At 43.1% G+C, this 20,849-nt stretch overlaps 1 protein-coding gene across 6 annotated transcripts in view; it reads right to left on the bottom strand.

Annotated features, from left to right (window-relative positions):
* Positions 1–3,419: 3,419 nt before the first annotated feature.
* The window catches only part of MIB2 (MIB E3 ubiquitin protein ligase 2), a 278,178-nt gene continuing 260,748 nt past the window's right edge, over positions 3,420–20,849 (bottom strand). For all 6 annotated transcript variants that reach the window (XM_077457589.1, XM_077457592.1, XM_077457591.1 and 3 more), the window contains one exon: positions 3,420–4,538. In XM_077457589.1, coding sequence (XP_077313715.1) covers positions 4,297–4,538 — 242 coding nt within the window. In that variant the 3' untranslated portion in view covers positions 3,420–4,296. The remainder of the gene's footprint in view (positions 4,539–20,849) is intronic.

The following is a 20,849-nucleotide window of genomic DNA, read 5'->3' as shown; positions in this document are numbered from 1 at the left end:
CCACCAATCTGTACTTATTTTTACCAAAGATATGTAGTAGTATAAATTTTGGACAAAATTTATGAAGAAAAATTCTTTACAGAATTTTCTCTGTCTTTTTTCTTTTATAGCACAAAAAATAAAAAACCGAGCGGTGTTCTACATTTTTAAACGATATCTGGCCACAGTCAACGGTTAGATCCATGCTTTTCTTTGAAGGAGATAAAATCATCACCTATTCCAAATTACAAGCTTCTATACATCCTCAGTCTTTTCCTCAGGAGACATATTTACAAATTAAACAATTCCTTGATATAGCATCTAAACGTCCCGATTGGGCCCGAGTTCTTACCCCTTTCGAAAAGATGTGCCTTAAAAAAGAACCACAAAGACATCTAATTTCTTTTTCATATACTTTACTTTTCTCCGACTTGGAGTCCACGATTGATGGTAGAGCTGCCCAATGGGGTAGGGATTTATCCCAAAACATCACAAGCAAGGACTGGGAAACGATTCATAAAATTGCACACAAAGGCTCTCTGAACGTATCTGCACAGGAAAATGCTTATAAAATTATATCGAGATGGTATAATGCACCAGTAAAATTAAATCGTATATTTCCAACAGTTTCCCCATTATGCTGGAGATGTGGTACAGAACCTGGTTCTCTCTTTCATATTTGGTGGTCTTGTCATAAAATACAACCATTCTGGAATAATGTACATAAATTTATCTACCGTATCACTACCTTCAAACTTGAATACACACCTGCACAATTTATGCTGCATCACTCCACTAGGCACTCCAGCAAATATATGGGTTCTTTACCCATGTACTTAATCTCAGCAGCAAACATGTGCATACCATGTAAATGGCGTTCTTCTGACCCACCTACCATAAAAGATTGGTTTCTTCGAACCCAAAGGATCGCAGAAATGGAGGATCTCATTCACCAATCCAGAGATACTCTTTCCAAATACATAAAAACATGGTGAAGCTGGATACGTTTCACGTCAACTGACACTTATAAAGATCTGATCAAGTAACCATTATATGTACTTCAGATTTACATAAGACCTTACTATTCTGGGATATTCAGGAGGCTTGCTTCCGTTATTACAAATCCGGTATAAGTGTATATTATAAATTAATGATTCACTTCCGAAAACATTTAATATTTACCTAATGAAAGCAAATATATTTTTCTTATGTGCTTCCAATTCTTGCTTGTAATTTAACTCATGAGTGACAGGCCAGTTGATTTTGATAGTAGACTTTCTAGAAACTACATATTATAACTTTCTTCAATAAGAGTTAGGGGATTTCCTTCCTTTTTTTTTTTTTCGTTTCTCCCTATCCCCCTATCCCAATATTTTCCCCTTTTTTTTTTTTTTTTTTTCTGTGTGTATGTATTGTTATTTACAATATATATTGATCCAGAACAATCACTTTATGGTTATAGTATACTGCTCTTAGACATCAACTATAATTTGTATATTGTATTTTTTCTTTTATCAAGATCATTTTGCAATGTTTATATGATTTTTCTTAATTTTCTGTTTCATGATTGAATGTTTGATTGTATAAACTCAATAAAAAATATTTGAAAAAAATAAAATAAAAAAAAATAAAAAAAAAAAAAACGAGCGGTGATTAAATACCACCAAAAGAAAGCTCTATTTGTGTGAAAAAAGGGACAAAAATGTCATATGGGTACAGTGTTGCATGACTAATTGTCATTCAAAATGTGAGAGCGCTGAAAACTGGTCTGGTTATTAAGGATGTTTAAGTGCCCAGTGGTCAAGTGGTTAAATGAAGTCCATCCATAAAACGAATCTTCATATGTATATATTGTGATCGATCGACTACCAAAACTTAAGGATTGGCTGCTTACCAAATGCCCATGACCTCCAGTTACAGAAGGTCATAGAAAGCCTGTAACGACAATGGATCTCCCAGATCTCTGCACAATCACAAAGTTTCCTTATAATATGTAACTTCCGGACAGTGGACAACCCCTCAGTGCTCTCCAGTCAAACAATTGTTGGTCCGACGGACGTCGACGTTGCAACATAGAAGACAAAAGAGCTCCGATAGTGTAAAACCCACGTATTTATTGTATATAAAAAAAAAAAAGAGTAACACTTACAAGCATAAAATCAAAAGGAGCCTCAAGTCCGGTGCATCAGCTGATACACACTCGGACAAACCCGTTCCTCCTGAGCGTTCGTCTGCAAACACGAGGCGACGTGTTTTTTTTATAATCCTTGGATAATCAACATTCACGTTTTTTGTTCGCTACATGTGGTATTGTATATGGTTGATTGATGTACTCAATTGTGTTGTGATTTACAGTTGCAAATGACATAATAGTTTGGGAAAGTTTTTTCTCACAAAAATTCTTTACATAACAAGTAATGCCTAGTATTCTCCTAAAGGTGGGCGTGACAACCCAATGGCTAAGAGGAGCTGTGTTGATTGGTGAATTTAAAGGATTTAACTATGAGTACAAAAAATCCTATTTTTAATCTTTAAGCTGAAATAATGGGTATGGAATGGGCTCTAAGAAGGAAGGAGGCAGAGAGAAAAGGAGGAAAGAGAGAGGGGAAAAAGGACTGATGGGGACTGAGGAAGACTGGCGTTCACCAAAAACTGGAGCCATTAAATATCTGATCTTTAGACGCATAGTTCCGTGAAATACCGTAATACCTCGTTTACTGGAACTCTTCTAGTTAACCTGCTTTTCAGGTGTTATTTTGTTCCACCTAAAATTTTTAGTGGACAGTTACTTCTGATTGGCTCCTTTTTTTTTATTTATTTTTTTATTGAACTTTAAGGGCACTGATTTCCTATATATTGATTCCACATTGTAAGATCTCTAAAAGGTTATTACTCACCTCTCAGCTAGACTGCATTTGAACATCCCAATTATCTATAATTTTCGATTTCTGTGTCCCTCAATGGAGGATAAAATAAGAAATCAATAACAGGACGCAGGACACAGGTCTCCCCCGTTCTTGGACTTATGTGCTGAGGCATGATGGCATGATGAAACTGAGGCATGATGTTTGGTCCAGGGTGTATGTGGTGGGCTGGCTTACTATTTGAATTATCCCAGTGTTCAAACCTCCTGAAGGCAATATATCAATTATCTATTATTCCTTCAATGGTTTAAAAAATATATATATATTTTAAGGACCATGCAAAAATCTAATTTATAGACAGGTATAACACAGTATATACAACTAATTATGCCTTTATGTCAAAATTGCAGCTGAAATAGTAATTTTTTTTTTTAGTTCAGCAAAATCTTTTACTTACCTGTCAGATGCTACATTTATTTGCCATAGCTGTACTTTTGAACATAGTTTACATTTCAGGGATGGAAACCTTACAAATACTGAAATGACTTTGCCTCTTAAGAATACAAAACTACAAAATTTGTAATATTAACAAGCCAGATTTTATTTTGGTTTTATACACATTTTCATACATTGTACACAAAAAAATGGGCCATCTTTTAATTTGCTACTCAGCCCTGTCACCTGACAGTTCATGGTGTGGTTTTCACAATGAAGAATCCTAAACACAATTAAATAATTCATTTCCTTTTTTAAGATGTCTCCTTTACTGCCTACTGGTAGGACTCCTATGTAACTTAATGATGGTCAGAATCTAAGTGACAGTCCATCCTTTTTTTATTTTTATAATTTTTCTTGCAAATGGCATCCTTTGTAAACTGGAATGAGCCACCCCTGTCCGTTATGGATTCTCGTTTCTCGAACATTAGCCACAGATCAATTTTACAGTTCAACATTCCTTGGCCAACAATGGGTGTCTACCTATTGTTATTGCTGTGATGCTACATCTCATGGGTCAAGTATGATGAAAATATATGCAACATAGTTTGTCGTTGGAAGGCTTTGATTTGGGTTCATTGTAGAGAAACGTAGAAAAGAAAACCGGAATGGGATTGACTGGTGCATGTTGGCATTGGGCTGACATGGCAAATTTGAATAGGTAATGTAGGCTTTTTCTGTCCCTCTGAAAAATGTGGTTTTAGGAAGACTGCACTATATTAGCCCTTCCAGTGTGGATATTGATAGATATTGTGTTTTTTTTTTTGTTTTTTTTTTAGTGTTTAGAACACACATACACAGCAGCCACGTTTTCGTCTTGAGCAGAGTTGGACCTCTCTCTTATCTCCAAACACCTTGCCTTGAGAGGGTCAACCCTATCATGCTTTGCTCAGGAGTATATAGTGTCCTTAGGGTATACAGTGGTGCCCAACACTGCAGCCACACCAAAAAGCCTGTTTCAAACAAATATCTGTATTCGTTCCCGAATAGCTTGCCTACAGATAGGGCATGAAGTGAGGGATGTACTGCATTCTGTGCAGGAACCATGGCCACACTGAAACACAAGCTTGATGTGACTGTCGATGCAGATAGGACAGGTGATCCGTTCCTCCATCTGACGATATCTGTTCTGAAGCTCTTCCATCATCTTTCGTGTATCTGATGCTTCTTGGCTGGGAACGCCATCCACCTCTGTGCTGTCTGAAAAGCAGTTCACAAAACAAAATCATTACCTGCAATTAGCCCTGGAGGTCGCTGGTTTAAATGTTGAACATTATCAACAGAAAATTACAAATTCTCAGGATTTTTATGGTAAAATGTCCATGCTTGCACACTCTTACTGTGGTTGTTATTCTATATTCCACCTAACTATTCAAGTTATATTTTGAAGGATAAATCAGCAAGAATAGAAACACCTTAAGGTGGTTAGGCGCAAAGAGCTGAATATATGACTTTAATCTATCCTGAATCTATGCTTCAGATTATTCTTTTTACAAAGCTATGTTGAATTGAAAGATGCTGACTCTCTTGGAGATTCAGTTGAAAGATCTCTGCTCTTCAATTCCCAGTCTAGCCATTGTGAAGGCGCTCAATCTCCCAGTTGAATTCTTTATATCCCAAAGTATACCTGTATTGAGAAAAACATGTAGGATGGCCTTGCTAACCTCCTTGTGAAATTGGTAGTCAACAGTTTCTGGTTTCAATACATTCAGTAACTAAGCTGGAATAAGCATTCAGAAAAGGTGCGAATTGCATACATGTGGGTCAGCAACATGTACTGAAGCCATTAGATCAGCACAAAAGCCAGGCAACTGGCAGTTTGAAAGAAGAGGCCAGCGATTACAGCATACATGTACCCTTATTGATATACTGTAATTTGTGTGCACATAGTAAATACTGTGCGGATTCGATTTATTCATTTTCCATGCAGGAGCAGAACATTCTTGGAAGAAGTAATCAGACAGACTGGGAAACCATTCTGCCCCCACCCCAAAAAGTGGGTGCCAGAATTTGGCTGTAACAAACCTCCCACCATAGCCTTACACTATGATCAGATTTAGAGACTCAATAGCTAGCATAAAAAAAACACCAAAAAAAAAAAACTACACATTTGCGCTCAACTACCCTCAAAATTATATTGTGCTCTTTAACCCTATTCTAAGTCTTACAGCTGCAACAAAGTCATGTATTTGTAGGATTAGAATCAGATGTATTAACCAAATATACAAAGCATGTGCTAATGATCATCAATTTCATATGTACAGTATTGTGAAAAATATGTTGTAAATTAAGAATGCTCTCCGCAATAGAACTGTTAAATAGTTAGTAAGGTTGAATAAAGACATCAGTACATCCTGAGTGTCTACAATAGTCCCTATCCCAGTACATTGCACACTTACATTGGTCCCTACCCTCAAGGAGCCCACAATCCAAGGTACCCATTCATATACTAGGGCCAATTTGGGACAGAAGCCAATTAAACTACCAGCATGTCTTTGGAGTGTGGGAGGAAACCGGAGTACCCAGAGGAAACCCACGCAGGCACAGGGAGAACATGCAAACTCCAGGCAGGTAGTGTCGTGGTTGGGATTTAAACCAGCAACCCTTTTTACTGCTAGGTGAGAGTGCTAACCCCTACACCACTTTGCCGCCCTGTTAATAGTTTTACCTTTTTATTGAACAAAATGGCAAGTTAATGAACAGAAGAGAAATCCAGATCACATCATTATTTGGTGTGGCCACCTTTTTACTTCAAAGCGTTATTAAAGATCAAAAACTAAAAAAAAATCTATAAAATTAAGTAGAATGTGAAATATGTCTGTCTTTGTCGTGTAAATGCAAGTATTTGGAGAAAATTACCTGCTCCCCCCTCCAGCATGTCAGCTTTGTTTATTGTGGAGACAACGCAGCTTCCTCATTTTCTAAATCAGGGATCTGCAATTAGCAGACCTCCAGCTTAGAGGTCGACCGATATGGGTTTTTCTCTGGCCGATGCCGATGCCGATATTTAGAAATCATGGCGGCCGATAGCCGATATATGATGCCGATTTTTTTGGGCCGATATGTTAGGCGATTTTATTTTATTTATTTATTTTTAATCCCCCTTGATCTAACACACCTTTCCCACTGGGGCGTTTTAAGGCGCTTTTGGGCTAAAAATAGCGCCTGTAAAATGGCTCCCCTGCAGTCTGTGTGAAAGACAGAGTGCTTTCACACTGAGGCGATGCGCTGGCAGGATCTTAAAAAAAGTCCTGCAAGCAGCACGTTTGGAGTGGTGTATACCGCTCCTCCACCACTCCTGCCCATTGATATGAATGGGCACCACTGCCAAAGCGCATGCAATGCGATTTGGCAGCAGTGCTTCATGGGCGCATTTAACCTCTTCCTTGGCCGCTAGCTGGGTTATATGTGCCCCACTAGCAGCCAAATAGCACCGCTAAAATGATGGTAAAGAGCCGCTAAAACTTGCGTTTTACCATCAACGCCTGCCTGCTCCAGTGTGAAAGCGGCCTTCATACGAGATACAGAAAATTTCTTACACTTTTAAACATTTATTAAACAAAACAAACCTCCAATCAGTTTACTTGTATGTATGATTTAGATTAAAAAAAAAAAAAAAAAAAATTATATATATATATATATATATATATATATATATATATATATATATATATATATATATATATATATATATATATATATATATATATATATTATATTAAATAAAAACAGGTAGTCAAAACTTTTGGACAAAAAAAAAAAAAAAGGGCTAACTTTACTGTTTTTATTTTATTTTTATTTTTTAAATGGTGTATTTTTTTCCCAAAAAAATGCATTTGAAAGACCTCTGCACAAATGCCGTGTGACATAAAATATTGCAACAACCGCTATTTTATTCCCTAGGATCTCTGCTAAAAAAATATATATAATTTTTGGGGGGTCTAAGTGATTTTCTGGCAGAAAATACAGGACTTTTACTTGTAAGCAACAAGTGTCAGAAAAGATTTAGTCTTTAAATGGTTAAACTGAGAACTTCTACACACAGAGATGACTTCATTCATTCAAGTGTAAACATTGTATCATTTAGTTCTTTTCTTGGCAGTCTGCCCAGAGAGGAGGAAAGGGTTGCTATGACGACTCAGTCAACTTAGACTGACTTCTATACAGAAGTCATTTCAAAGTCCCGCTGTAGTTCTAAATCGGCTTTTTATCAGCACAAATCGGCCGATGCCGATTATTTAAAAAACGGCAAATATCGGCCGGCCGATATATCGGTCGACCTCTACTCCAGCTGCTGCAAAACTACAAGTCCCATCATGTCTCTGCATTTGGGTGTCATGCTTGTGGCTGTCAGAATCTTGCTATGCCTCATGGGATTTGTAGTTCTGAAACAGCTGGAGGTCCGCTAATTGCATATCCCTGTTCTAAATAGTTCTGTTGTCCCCTTTTATGTTATGCCACTATTCAAGGTACTACAGTGCGGCGCTGTGATATCATTAGGGGACTACCTTGTTTAATACCAAGATTGTATATTGTAGATTGTGTCCATCTGTCCTGCTGAGCGCCAATCAGCCTGTCATACACTCCAGCCAGATATCATGAATACTCCATCTGGACAAAACCCATCTACAACTCAGTAACAGTCGGCAGGAACACTATGCAAAGGCTCTTGCAGGGCAATCAGCCAAAAGCGTTACTGGCCTTTTTTTTTTATGAGGTCCAGTGCCTTCTGGTAAGCAGGCATTTGTACTATTTTGGTGGCAGTGTCTCTGGTGGTCAGCTGCACATGGAATTATGAACTGACTGCATGTGATTCTGGCTGGGATTCAAGTGTGCTAAAGTCTCTACAAGTTTTATCTTCAACTTCTTTTTAACCACATTGGGAACGCTCCTCTCTGATCGCTCTTTGGACTTTTAATGTAAATGTGTGTTTAACTTGATAGCGTGACTTTTTTTTTATATATATATGTCATATTCTGTGCAATTATCACACAGGATGGCTGCTGCTTAATATACTATATGTCTGTTTTTGGATCAACCTGTTTAGTGCATTTCTTTTCTTAGCCCCAAATCTATCTGTCTACTCCTCTCCTCACCTCACCCCTTCAGTCTCCTCTAGCATTACTAACTTACACATAAGCATGGATGTCACACCACTTCCTTAAACGAAATATCTCTAAAATTGAGCTGATAATATTCCTCGCTGCCCATGTCCCCTGCCATGATTTTTCCATCAAAATCAATAATGCAATCATTAATCCCTCCCCTCACGCCAATGGTACTAGGTGTAATACTACACTCTGACCTATCCTTTCAGCCTCAAATCCATTTGTTGTCAAATGCTTGTAGATTTCACCTCCGAAACATCTCTAAAACACGCCCCTTTTAAACAAATGAAACCACCAAGTTACTCATTCACTCCCTCGTTATCTCTTGCCTTGACTATTGCAACTCCCTCCTCATAGGCCTACCTCTGCATAGGCTATCCCTTCTGCAGTCTATCATGAATGCTGCTGCCAGACCCGTCTACCTTACCAACAGCTAAGTGTCTGCCACCCCTCTCCGCTAATCCCTACACTGGCTGTGTCTACAGTTCTCAACATTGCCCATTTCTTTTTGCTTCTTCAAAAGAGCCTGAACAGCACATCTTGAAACCCCAGTCTGCTTTAAAATCTTTGTCTGGGAAGAGACCTTGCTGATGCAGTATAACTACCTCCTTATGTTACATAGTTATATAGTAGGTGAGATTGAAAAAAGACACAAGTCCATCAAGTCCAATCTTGGTGTGCGCTTTTATGTCAGTATTACATTGTATATCCCTGTAAACTGTGTTTGTTCAGGTGCTTTGCTCAGTATTGCCATGGTGTATGATCTGTAACATGAAATTGTCTTCTACAACCTCAACTTAGTAGCAAAGTTTGGCTGTTATTCACCTAGTTTTACATTTCCTACTAGGGATGAGCTGAACACCCCCCAGTTCGGTTTGCACCAGAACTTGCGAACAGGCAAAAAATTTGTGCAAACACAGTTAAAGTCTATGGGACACGAACATGAAAAATCAAAAGTGCTAATTTTAAAGGCTTATATGCAAGTTATGGCCATAAATAGTGTTTGGGGACCTGTATCAATGCAAAAAAAGTTTTAAAAACTGAGGTTTCTTCAGGAGCAGTGATTTTAATAATGCTTAAAGTGAAACACTAAAAATGAAATATTCCTTTAAATATCGTGCCTGGGGGTGTCCTTAGTATGCCTGTAATGTAGCACATCTATCCCGGATTTAGAACAGTACCACAGCAAAATGACATTTCTAAAGCAAAAAATGTAATTTAAAACTGCTCCCGTCTCTAATGTATTGTTGGGTCCCAGCCCTATAGATTAAAATCATTGAAAAAAACAGCATGGGTTCCCCCACCCAGTCCATTACCAAACCCTTCAGGTCTGGTATGGATATTAAGGGAAACCCTGCACCAAAATTAACAAAAACTAAATGACGTGGGGGTCCCCCCAAAATCCATACCAGGCCCTTCAGGGCTGGTATAGCTATTAAGGGGAAGCCTGCGCCAAAAAAAAAAAAACTGGCGTAGGGGTCCCTCCCAAAATCCATACAAGGCCCTTCTGGTCTGGTATGGATATTAAGGGAAACCCCGAGCCACAATTAAAAAAAATGGTGTAGAGGTCTCCCCAAAATCCTTACCAGATCCTTAACTGAGCATGCAACCTGAACCATACCAGACCACATGCCCTCAACATGGGGAGGATGCTTTGGGGTCCCCCCCAAAAAACATCTTGTCCTCATACTGATGGGAACAAGGGCTTCATTCCCACAACCCTTGCCCAGTGGTTGTGGGGGTCTGCGGGCTTATTGGAATCTGGAAGTCATCTTTAACAAGGGGACCCCCGGATCCCACCCACCCCATGTGAATGGGTATCGAGTTCATTGTACCCCTACACATTCACCCAAAAAATTGTCAAAATGGTAAAAATGACAGTAGACAATGTTTGTGGGGAATACTAGATCTGTCCTGTGAGGTGTCTATGGCAGGTTGCAGGGGAGTACTAAAATCCCCTGCTAGGAGAATGCACACGCAAGCAAAGTCCCTCGATTTGTAAAGAGTAGCAGCTATGAAACCTACTTGATCATGGTTGGGGGGTGTATATATTTGCTAAAGTGCAAGGCATATTACGCAGGCAGGAGCGTGGAGGAGAGTGGGAGCAGAGAAGCGAGAGAGACAGAGCAAAAGAGAAAATACCAAAATCCAAAAAGAGCAAATTGAAAACTTCAACTAACATATATGATTGCCTAGGATATGCATGCAAAATCTTGTGGTGAGTAGAGAGGACAGGCGTGGGACACATCACCCAAAGAAGGGCAACAACACGCAGGCACAGGGTCACACGATGCCCTGTATGGGGGGTTGTGCAGTCCCAGACATCAGATAGTGCATACCAAACGGGTGCATGCACCATCTGGGTGCTCCAGCTCGGGCACTGTGCATAAAACAATTATATGGTCATAAAATATAACTTTAGGCATAGAAACTAAAGTGCATACCTCTTAGTAAACAACAACAAAAGTCATAACCAAACCACTGGTGGGCAGTGATTATAATGTCCAACCTAACAGTAGGGACAGAAAAAACAAACATATCCACTGATATGATAATTGCATGTGGTAATTAGGGGTGAGAACCCTGCACAAGGGCAACAAGTCAGCATCATAGGGGATTTACCCCATCTGTGGTGAAGAGCCCAGCGTGGCAGAGCTGCATTTCCGGGACACTTTCTGCCAGTGTACCTTAGATGTATTAGGGAGCGGAGGAATGGCATCCTGCCACCCAGGGAGTTCCACAGGATTGATATTGAGATCCATGCAGAACTTTTCTAAGTCCTCTGGAAAGCGAAGGACAGCGTTTTTGCCATCTATATTCACAATGAGGGCAGCCGGGAAGCTCCATCGGTAATTGATAGAGTGCAGCTTATCCGTCAAGGGTTTAAGAGCCCTATGACGCTCCAGGGTTTCCCTGGCCAGATCAGGGGAGACAGGTTAACTCCATCAAATTCTAGGGTGGCTGTCTTCCTTGCCTTTTGCATGAGGAGCACCTGAAGACAAAGTTGCGGGGGCGAAGGGCCCGGTGAACTCAATCCAGTTTTAAAGAATAGGCTGCCTGGTTGCCCAGTGGGCTGTTAAAAATGCCACGGATAAAGGCGGGGAGATCATTATCTCTGGTCGCCTCAGATCCGTATATTGTTCCGTGTATTGCTGTTCACTTGGCCATTCTGTGAGCGATGAAGAGATTTCCGTTGTAGTTTGCAGGTCTCTGATGGCTGCTGCGTGGTGATCCAGGCGCAGCTCAGATTCCTCCACTTGCACCAGTACCTGGGAGAGGTCAGCTCAGACCACGGAGACCTTTCTTTATGGCTCTCTCTCGGCTGAGTAGCATGGAGGCTCGCTCCGACTTGGTGGGAAGTCCACTCACTAGCGCTGCAACTTCTGAGCTCCTGGGAGAGCTCCTATCCTAGTCCGAGCCAACAGAGGAAGCTGGAGATCAGTGTCTGGATTCATACCTGTGTTGGGAGGTGGAGCCTGAGCCAGGAGGAGAGGGCCTAGGCCATCTGTCTCAGTGAAATCATCTGGTTCCGTGGCCAGGAAACGTTTAATGGAGCCCATAGAGGTGTTTTTCTAAGACAGGGTCTTACCCGTTCTCGTGCCCATACTGCTAAATATCGAGGTAATGCTGTTAACATGAGTGCCAGTGCCGGAGCTCACAGGAGAAGCATCCTCACTGCTTTATGCTGAAACCACGCCCCATCCAGTGTCTGTCATGACCACTGTTTGATGCGTTGGGGAGCTGGAAGTAGGACTCCTGATGAAATTTCCAGCATCAGTTGAATGGGGCTTACAGAGAACTCTTAACCATAAGAAAACACTTACTGCCTTATGCATTAAATTGATATTATTATATTTGTTGTACATTTTAAAATGTCCTTCCCCTTGCGCTGCTCGTTTGTGCCCTCTGGTGTTCAGTGTTGTGTCCTGTGATCTCTGTGACCATCGAACATAGCAGATCAGAGCGGGGTACAGGGCCAATGAAGTTGGACCTGTACCATATGATCACTGTAATTAATCACAGTGATCACAAATGTAAACAAAGACTGTATGTTGCATCCAGTGCTCTATTTCCACTCACACTGTTTGATTGGCGTTTGAAAGGAAACAGCATGTTTCCCCTGTGATTGGCAACAGTTTTTTCTGTAGCGTCACTGAACAAGTACAGCATGGAACAGTGTTCCTGATTGTAGTCACACCAGTCCCAGTGTCACGTGACCATGGCAGCCAGCAACAGTCCTCCTGATAGCTAGCCACACAAGTCCCTGTGTTGCCAGACCAGTGCAGCCACGACAATGTTTCTGATCACTGGCCACACTACTGCCATTGGCGCCAGTGCAGCCAGCAACAGTGTTCCTGATCTCCGCTACACCAGTGTAGTTTTGCCTCTGGTCTGTTTGTTGATCCCAACTCTGCCTGCTACCTGAACTGACCCATCTACATGTCCCACTGACTATGTTCCTGCAAGACTCCAGTCCCAGCCATCCCCTGCAACTGCACTCCTGGAACTGTAGGAACTCCTTATTCACCCTTTGTTTAGCTTCCTGGACAGTGAACATGGCATTCCTGGGGGCAGCCATGCACCAGTAAGCTAGACTTGCTTGGCTTATAGGAACAGGAGCTACCTATAGGTGACCCTATACTAAGCTATATTCCATGACCACACATACAGAGGTGAGCGTTACAGTATATTGTTTTTGATACAATGTTGGCTGACTTTTGTAATACAGAGCATACAATGTTTGGTCACTGAACAGTTCCCACATAGGTGGTATCCTAATACCCAGGTAGCCACTTTAAACACAACTTTGCGCTAAAAAAAAAAAAAAATCCTATAACGTATAGCAAACGATTCCATCTTCAAAAGACTCACAATGCTTCTTAAAAAAAAAAAAATAATAATAAAAAAAAACCCTAAGGGTCCTTTCACACGGGGCGGATCAGTTCTGATCCGCCCCGTGGATGTCCGTTTGCTCAGCGGGGATCACTCCGCCGATCCCCGCTGAGCAGGGAGATGACAGGTCTGTCTCTGCACACTGCGCAGGGACGGACCTGTCACAGCGCCGCTCTCCCCTATGGGAGATCGGATGACGGACCGCAGTGCCCGTCATCCGATCCGATCCGCAGACGGATGGAAAAATAGCTTTTTCCTCCGTTACACTTTTTCGGATCGGAGCGGGTCGGATGTCAGCGGACATGTCACCGCTGACATCCGACGCTCCATAGACCTCTATGGAGCACCCGTTCAGGTCCGCCTGAAAAACTGACAGGCGGGCCTGAACGGGACATCAGTGTGAAAGAGGCCTTAGGGTGTCTGCTTTCCAAAAACCACATATATGTGAGACTTATATGCAGCTTAGGCACCTTCAGGCTTTCAAGGGGTAATTTTCTGACTACCTATCATGTTTATTTAAAAAAAAAAATTGGTTTATGGATTTTAGGGCATATTGGCGCTAAAATAAATGTACAAAATATAGTATAGTAAAACACAAAAAACTATTCACAGTTCAATCAGGGAACTGGTGGTAGACAAGTTGGGGATAGTCTGTAAGGTTCAATATTAAGTTGGCCCACCCTTTGCAGCTATAACATCTTTAACTCTTCTGGGAAGGCTGTCCACAAGGTTTAGGAGTGTATCTATGAGAATATTCCAGAAGCACATTTGTGAGGCGAGGCACTGATGTGGACAATAATGACTGTCTCACACTCTCCACTCTAATTAATCCCAAAGGTTTTATATCGGGTTGAGGTCAGGGCTCTGTGGAGGCCAGTCAAGTTTCTCTACTCCAAACGAGCTCATCCATGTCTTTATGGACTGTGAGCCAGGCCTTCTCGTCCAACATCAGTGCCTGACCTCACAAATGCACTTCTGGAAGAATGATCAAACATTCCCATAGACACACTCCTAAATCCTGTGGACAGCCTTCCCAGAAGAGTTGAAGCTGTTATAGATGCAAAGGGTGGGCCAACTCAATAATGAGCCCTACGGACTAAGCCCTTGTACACACAGTCGGACATTCTGACAACAAAATCCGTCGGATTTGGTCTGAAACTTGTGTTGCATACACACAGTCGGACAAAGTTGTCGGAAAATCCGATCGTTCAGAACGTGGTGACATTCTTTCGTTACAACGGGACTACGTTCAGGCTAGTAGCCAATAGCTTTGGTCTAGGAATTTAATCTGAGCATGCGTGGCACTTTGTCCAATTGGAATTCTCTACAAGCAATAGAACAAAGTCCCATCGGACCATGTTGTCGGAAAATTTTATAGCCCAGCTTTAAAACTTTGTCGGTCGGATATTCCGATGGAAACAGACTGATGGAGCCCACACACGGTCAGATTATCTGACAACACGGTCCGATCGGACATTTTCTGTTGGAATGTCCAGCCGTGTGTACAAGGGCTAAGACTGGAATGCTATTGAAGTTCATGTGCGTGTAAATGCAGGTGTCCCAATACTTTTGGTAATATAGTGTATCATGCCAGAAAGGGGCCCGTTTCAACTATAGCCCAAGATCCCAACGTTTACAAGACCAATCTGAGGGGTACATGCAAGGAAAAAAAATAGGATTTTTAAAACAGCTTACCTGTAAAATCCTTTTCTTGGAGTACATCATAGGACACAGAGTCTCAAGTAATTACTTGGTGGGATGTCCCATAGCATTGCTACTTGAGGGGAGGGAGACACAACCCGTAGGGTAACCCCCGGACCTGAGGACTTATACTGCTGCCTGCAGCACACTGCGCCCGAAGGCGATATCCTCATTCCATCTTACATGCACTTGATAACATTTTGCAAATGTATGTACTGAAGGCCAAGTCGCGGCCTTGCAGATTTGAGACCTGGAGGCCTGGTGACGCACTGTCCAAGAAGCACCAACCGCTCTGGTAGAGTGCACCTTAACTTGAAAAGGGGGAATCTTTCCCTTTAAATCATAAGTGGATTTTGACGCTGCCTGTCCCTTCTTAGGACCCTCTGGCAGAAGAAATAAGACATCGGTCTTACGAATCGGAGCAGTTTTCTTAAATACATTTTCACTGCTCTCACTACATTAAGACAATGTAGTGTCCTTTCTTCCCTGGAACAAGATCTTGGGAAAAACCCTGGCAGGACAATATCTTCATTCAGATGAAAGCCTGAAACCACTTTTGGCAAAAACCAGGACGAAGGCGTAACACCACTCTGTCCTCATGAATAATCAAATATGACTCCTTACAAGAAAGAGAGCAGCCAATTCTGAAATCCTCCTTGCTGAGGATATAACAAACGAAATATCAGCTTTCTAGTCAGAAGGACTAAGGGAACATGCTGCAACGGTTCGAATGGCTGTTTTTGTAACACTGGCAAAACTTGACTGGCTTAGTGTTGAATCTGGATGCTAGAGGGTCTACGTCCCGGAGTCCCCCATCTTTGGCAAACAGCCTGAAACACCTTGGGGTGAAGAGACCATTCTCCTGGGAATTAACTGCCGGTGACTTAGATCGTCCACCTGCCAATTCTCTACTCCCGGAAATGAAAACTGCCGATAGGCATGGGACATTCTCTTCTGTCCAAGTTAGAATCTGGTTCACCTCTCTCTGAGCTGAGAGACTCTTGGTGACCCCTTGTGATTGATATATGCCACAGCCGTGGCATCATCGGACTGGATCATGGCAGGACAATTCTTTAACCTGCAGGTCCAGGTTTCTAGAGCCAGATATACTGCCAGAATCTCTAGGATGTCGATGGGCAAGGCTCCTAGTCCCCAGCCTGAAAGGCTGGCATCTGTCGTTACTACCTTCCAGCAGGTTCCAAGATAGTAACCACCAACTGAGGCTTTGGGACACTCATGGGGACAGCCACATTGGCAAGTCCAAAGCTTGAATCGTTTTGTTCCAAGCAGACAGAATACTGCTTTCAGTTTCAAATGGAATTGAGCATATGGAACTGCTTCGAATTAAGCTACCATCTTCCCTAACAACCTCATGCAAAGGCAAATTGAAGGATTTCACTTCGACCTGATCATCCTCACCAGCTCCTGTATGGAGCTGATCCTTGCGGGAGGCAAGAACCCCCCCCCCCCCCCCCCCTTTTCTGGGCTGTGTCTATGATCAGGCCCAGATACTCCAGCCTTCTTAGTGGCTTTAAGGAGGATTTCTTTAGGTTGAGAATCCAAACCATACCTTCCATGTAACTGCTTGTGATGGCTACACCTTGCTTTAAGCAAGCCACCGACTGGTCTATTAACAATAGATCATCTAAGTAAGCAAGACAGTTATGCCCTGTGCCCTTAACCTGACTAGAGGTGGGGCTAATACCTTAGTGAATACCCGAGGTGCTGTAGCAAGCCTGAAGGGCAAGGCTATTAACTGAAAATACTTCTGTTCTACTTTGAACCACAGAAACCTCTGGTGAGGAGGAAATATATGGACAAGCAGCTATGCATCTCTGATGTCGATGGATGCCAGAAGTTTTTCTCCTTGCAGGATGAAAACGACTGACTTGATTGACTCCATGCAAATGGAGCAGATTTTCAGGAACCGATTTAGATTACGTAGATCTAGACTTGGTCTGATATCCCCATTTGGCTTTGGCACCGTAATTAGGTTTGAGTAAAACCTCAAACCTTGCTCTTGTTTGGGAATCTGTCTGAACACCCCTTGAGCCAATAATCGGTCTAATCAGGGATTGCCTTTTCCCTGGATCCTTGGGAACGTTTGAGCTCAGAAAACGAGATGGTGGAAACTCTCAAAGCTCTAGCTTGTATCCTAGAGACACTGTGGAGAAAGTCCATTTGTCCCGAATCTCCCTTTGCCAGACTTCTGAGTACATCAGAAGTCTCCCCCCCCCCCCCCCTACCCCCACCTTGGTGAGGGGAGATGCCTCTTCATAAGGAGGTCTTGTATTCTGACTTGTAGCCCCAGGTCTTCCTTTATGCCTGGTCTGATGGCAGATGCCGAACAGTTTAAATGAAAGACGCTTATATTTTCTTTTGACTGACAAAAGAGTACTATTTCCGCTGGAAATTGTTTGAATGTATTTATCCAAACTATCGTCAAATAATCGTTCTCCCTTAAAGGGGAAACTAGTTAGAAGGTTCTTACAAGGCGTCTCAGCTGACCAACCCTTTAACCAAAGGGTCCGTCGCATATGTACAAGTACAAACGCAAGGCGTGATGCCTGATGAATAGAATCCTTCATAGCGTCTATAGCAAAGCATAATGCTTTAGGTAGCTCGGCCAGTTCCTGTGCTTGTTGTGCAGGGAGCTCATCTGAGAGCATCTGTGAACTGGTCCTTTAAGGACTGACAGGTGCCTATAGCTGCAATTGCAACAGTACCTGCTAAGAAAAAAAGGATTTTAACAGACCTTCCAACTTCTTATCTGTTGGATCTTTAACCACTTGGGATCCGCGCTATTGCAAAATGACGGCAATAGCGCGGACCCACATTTTCGGGACTACGTCTATTGACGTAGTCCCGGTTACGAGCGGCCTGCGCGCCCCCTGAGGGGCGCGCGCGGCGCGCTCTGTGATCGGCGAGTCCGTGAGACTCGCCTGATCACCGATCCGTGTAAGGGGTCGATCCCGACCCCTTATCACGTGATCAGCTGTCAGCCAATGACAGCTGATCATGTGATAAAACGGAGCCGGTAATCGGCTAGTATTCCTCCTCGCGCTGACAGCGCGAGGAGAAAAAAAAAAAGCCGATCGCCGGCGGCCGTGTTCGGGACATCAGTCCCGATCACGGCCAGCAATTTAAAAGGACACCTGCCCCCTGCCAGTGCCCACCTGCCACCCGCAGTGCCATCCTGAAATAAAGTAAGTGCCCCCCTGTCAGTGCCACCCAGCAGTGCCCATAGTGCCCACAGTGCCACCCACAGTGCCACCCACAGTGCCACCCAGCAGTGCCACCCACAGTGCCACCCAAAATCTGCCTCAGGTGCTGCACCCCAGTGCCGCCCATCAGTGCCCAGCAGTGCCGCCCATCAGTGCCCAGCAGTGCCGCCCATCAGTGCCCAGCAGTGCCGCCCATCAGAGCCACCTATCAGTGCCACCTATCAGTGCCCATCAGTCCCATCTATCTGTGGTACCTATCAGTGCCCATCCGTGCCACCCATCCGTGCCACTTATCCGTGCCATCTTATCTGTGCCCATCTTTGCCCATCAGTGCCGCCTTATCTGTGCCCATCGGTGCCGCCTTATCTGTGCCTATTAGTGCCGCCTTAACTATGCCTATCAGTGCCCACCAGTGCAGCCTATCAGTGCCCACCAATGCAGCCCACCAGTGCCCACCAATGCAGCCCATCAGTGCCCACCAATGCAGCCTATCAGTGCCGCCTAATCAGCGCACTTCAATGAAGGAGAAAAATGACCCGTTTGCAAAATTTTATAACAAACTATTAAAACATGATTTTTTTTTTTTTTTGCATCTTTTTTTGTTTGTTTAGCAAAAAATAAAACTCCGAGCTGTAACTAAATACCACCAAAAGAAAGCTCTATTTGTGGGAAAAAAATGATAAAAATTTCATTTGGGTACAGTGTTGTATGGCCGCGCAATTGTCACTCAAAGTGCATCAGCGCTGAAAGCTGAAAATTGGTCTGGGACTGAGGGGGGTTTAAGTGCCCAGTAAGCAAGTGGTTAAGCATAAGCGCATTGTCCACTGGGTAAAAAAATATATATTTTTTTCTCTTCACATTGGAAATCGCAGCGTCAACTGCTGGAACTTTCCATCTTTTAGTGAATCTTTCTTGCATAGGATGCGAGTCTCTTTGGAAGGGGAAAAAATGCTTACCCGGATGATCCCATTCGGTATAAATAAGCTTTTTCTAGTAATGCGTGGATGGGAAACGCATGCAAAGGCTGCAAAGGCTTCAAAGAACCCAAGGAAGAGACCGGCCCTTCAGCTAACTCTCTTAGGGGTAGCATGCAAGTAGAGCGAACCATCTTTGCAAGCCTCTGTACTTCAGATTGTGAAGTAGGGATCCTTGGGAACTTCAAGTATTGTTTCCTCCGCAGAGAAATAATCGCATGTCTTTTCCTCCCGATCATCTGAGGGCAATACCCCATCCTTTCCCCATAATTCTCTTGGACCCTCCACTGACTGTAAAGAGTCTAAGGTGGGGAAGGGGGATCTAGGGCGCTTCCTATACACTGGATGGAGGATGCGATTAAAGCTGCTAATCTTCCTTCTAAGCCTTGCAAGGCAGAGGAAAATGCATCTTCAGTCACCTCTACAGGGGCTGAAGTGTGTGAAGCAGTTGTACCACCGCTAGCTTCCAATGACTCACCCTGGCTTGCCATGTCTGATCTCTGCGAAGAGGAAGACAGTATGGGGGCATAACTGGGATTCCCAGCGCCTGGGGCATGACACCTTAGGTACCTTTACGGTAGGTCTGGAAGACATAGTGCAAAGCACAAGCAGAGGTACACACAAAATAACAGTTCTTTTGCTACTAAGTAACAATAGTTTTTCCTGTCTGGAAATGCCTGTTTACACCCTTACGTGCCCAGCTCTCTGGTGTCTTAGTGTGACAGACTGCCACTCTTCAGTTAAAAGTCTTTCTGAAATGAGAGTGTCTGTGATATAAAGCCTCAGGTGGAACCTGATTGGCATCCTCAGCGCTTCCCCTCAGCTATGCGTCGAGTGCTGTGTGTGTGGACGTTAAATCCATACACAGCACCACGTGACCTTGCGGACACGCCCCTCTGCATTCTCAGGCCCTGCTAGGGACCCGAATGGCCAACACAAAGTAAGGTGAATGTACTATACACCTCTACAAGGGGGGAAGGGGAGGGGAAGAGTGGAAGGGGAGGGGGGGGGGGGTTGGGTTCTGTCAGCAGATTTATAGTTTTTTTAAAACCACAGAAGCATAGGGCATTTCCCAATGTTACTAGGTAGATGTGCTGGGTTGTAATTAAACCATGCAGCTAAAGCAGCTGCGTCAACCAATCAGCCACCGCCCATATAGAAGTTTATTCACATCTCTGTATTAGCAACGGCTGTACTTTTTACCAAATCCCACAAGATCTATTTAAGTAAGAACCCTCTCTGCCGCTGGGACCACACATGTTCTGAGACAGAGCTGCAGTAATGTGTCAGTTTATGAAGCAGTGATCAGTGGAGATCCAGAGGATCGCCACTGATCACAGCCCATAAACAGTTTATAAACCAGAGATAATCGGGGGAGAAGTGTTTGAACTTGTTCTCCCGCCGATTATCTCCACACACTGAGAATCCTCATAGAATGACACAGCAACGGCCAGTTTATGAAGCTGGGATCTCAGCGCTTCACTGGTGATCTGTGTCAGAATTCACACTCCCCAATTCACCAGCTCAGAGGTAGAGAATCGGGGAGTGAAGAGAGAATGTGGGGGGATCTGAGGAGGAAAGAGGAAGATAATTAACTGCCTTATGCCTCAT

This window comes from Lithobates pipiens, unplaced genomic scaffold, assembly GCF_037356315.1.
Source record: "Lithobates pipiens isolate NorthernLeopardFrog02 unplaced genomic scaffold, aLitPip1_a1.2 Scaffold_27, whole genome shotgun sequence".
NCBI classification, from domain to species: Eukaryota; Metazoa; Chordata; class Amphibia; order Anura; family Ranidae; genus Lithobates; species Lithobates pipiens.
This window is presented reverse-complemented; position numbering and strand designations above follow the sequence as displayed.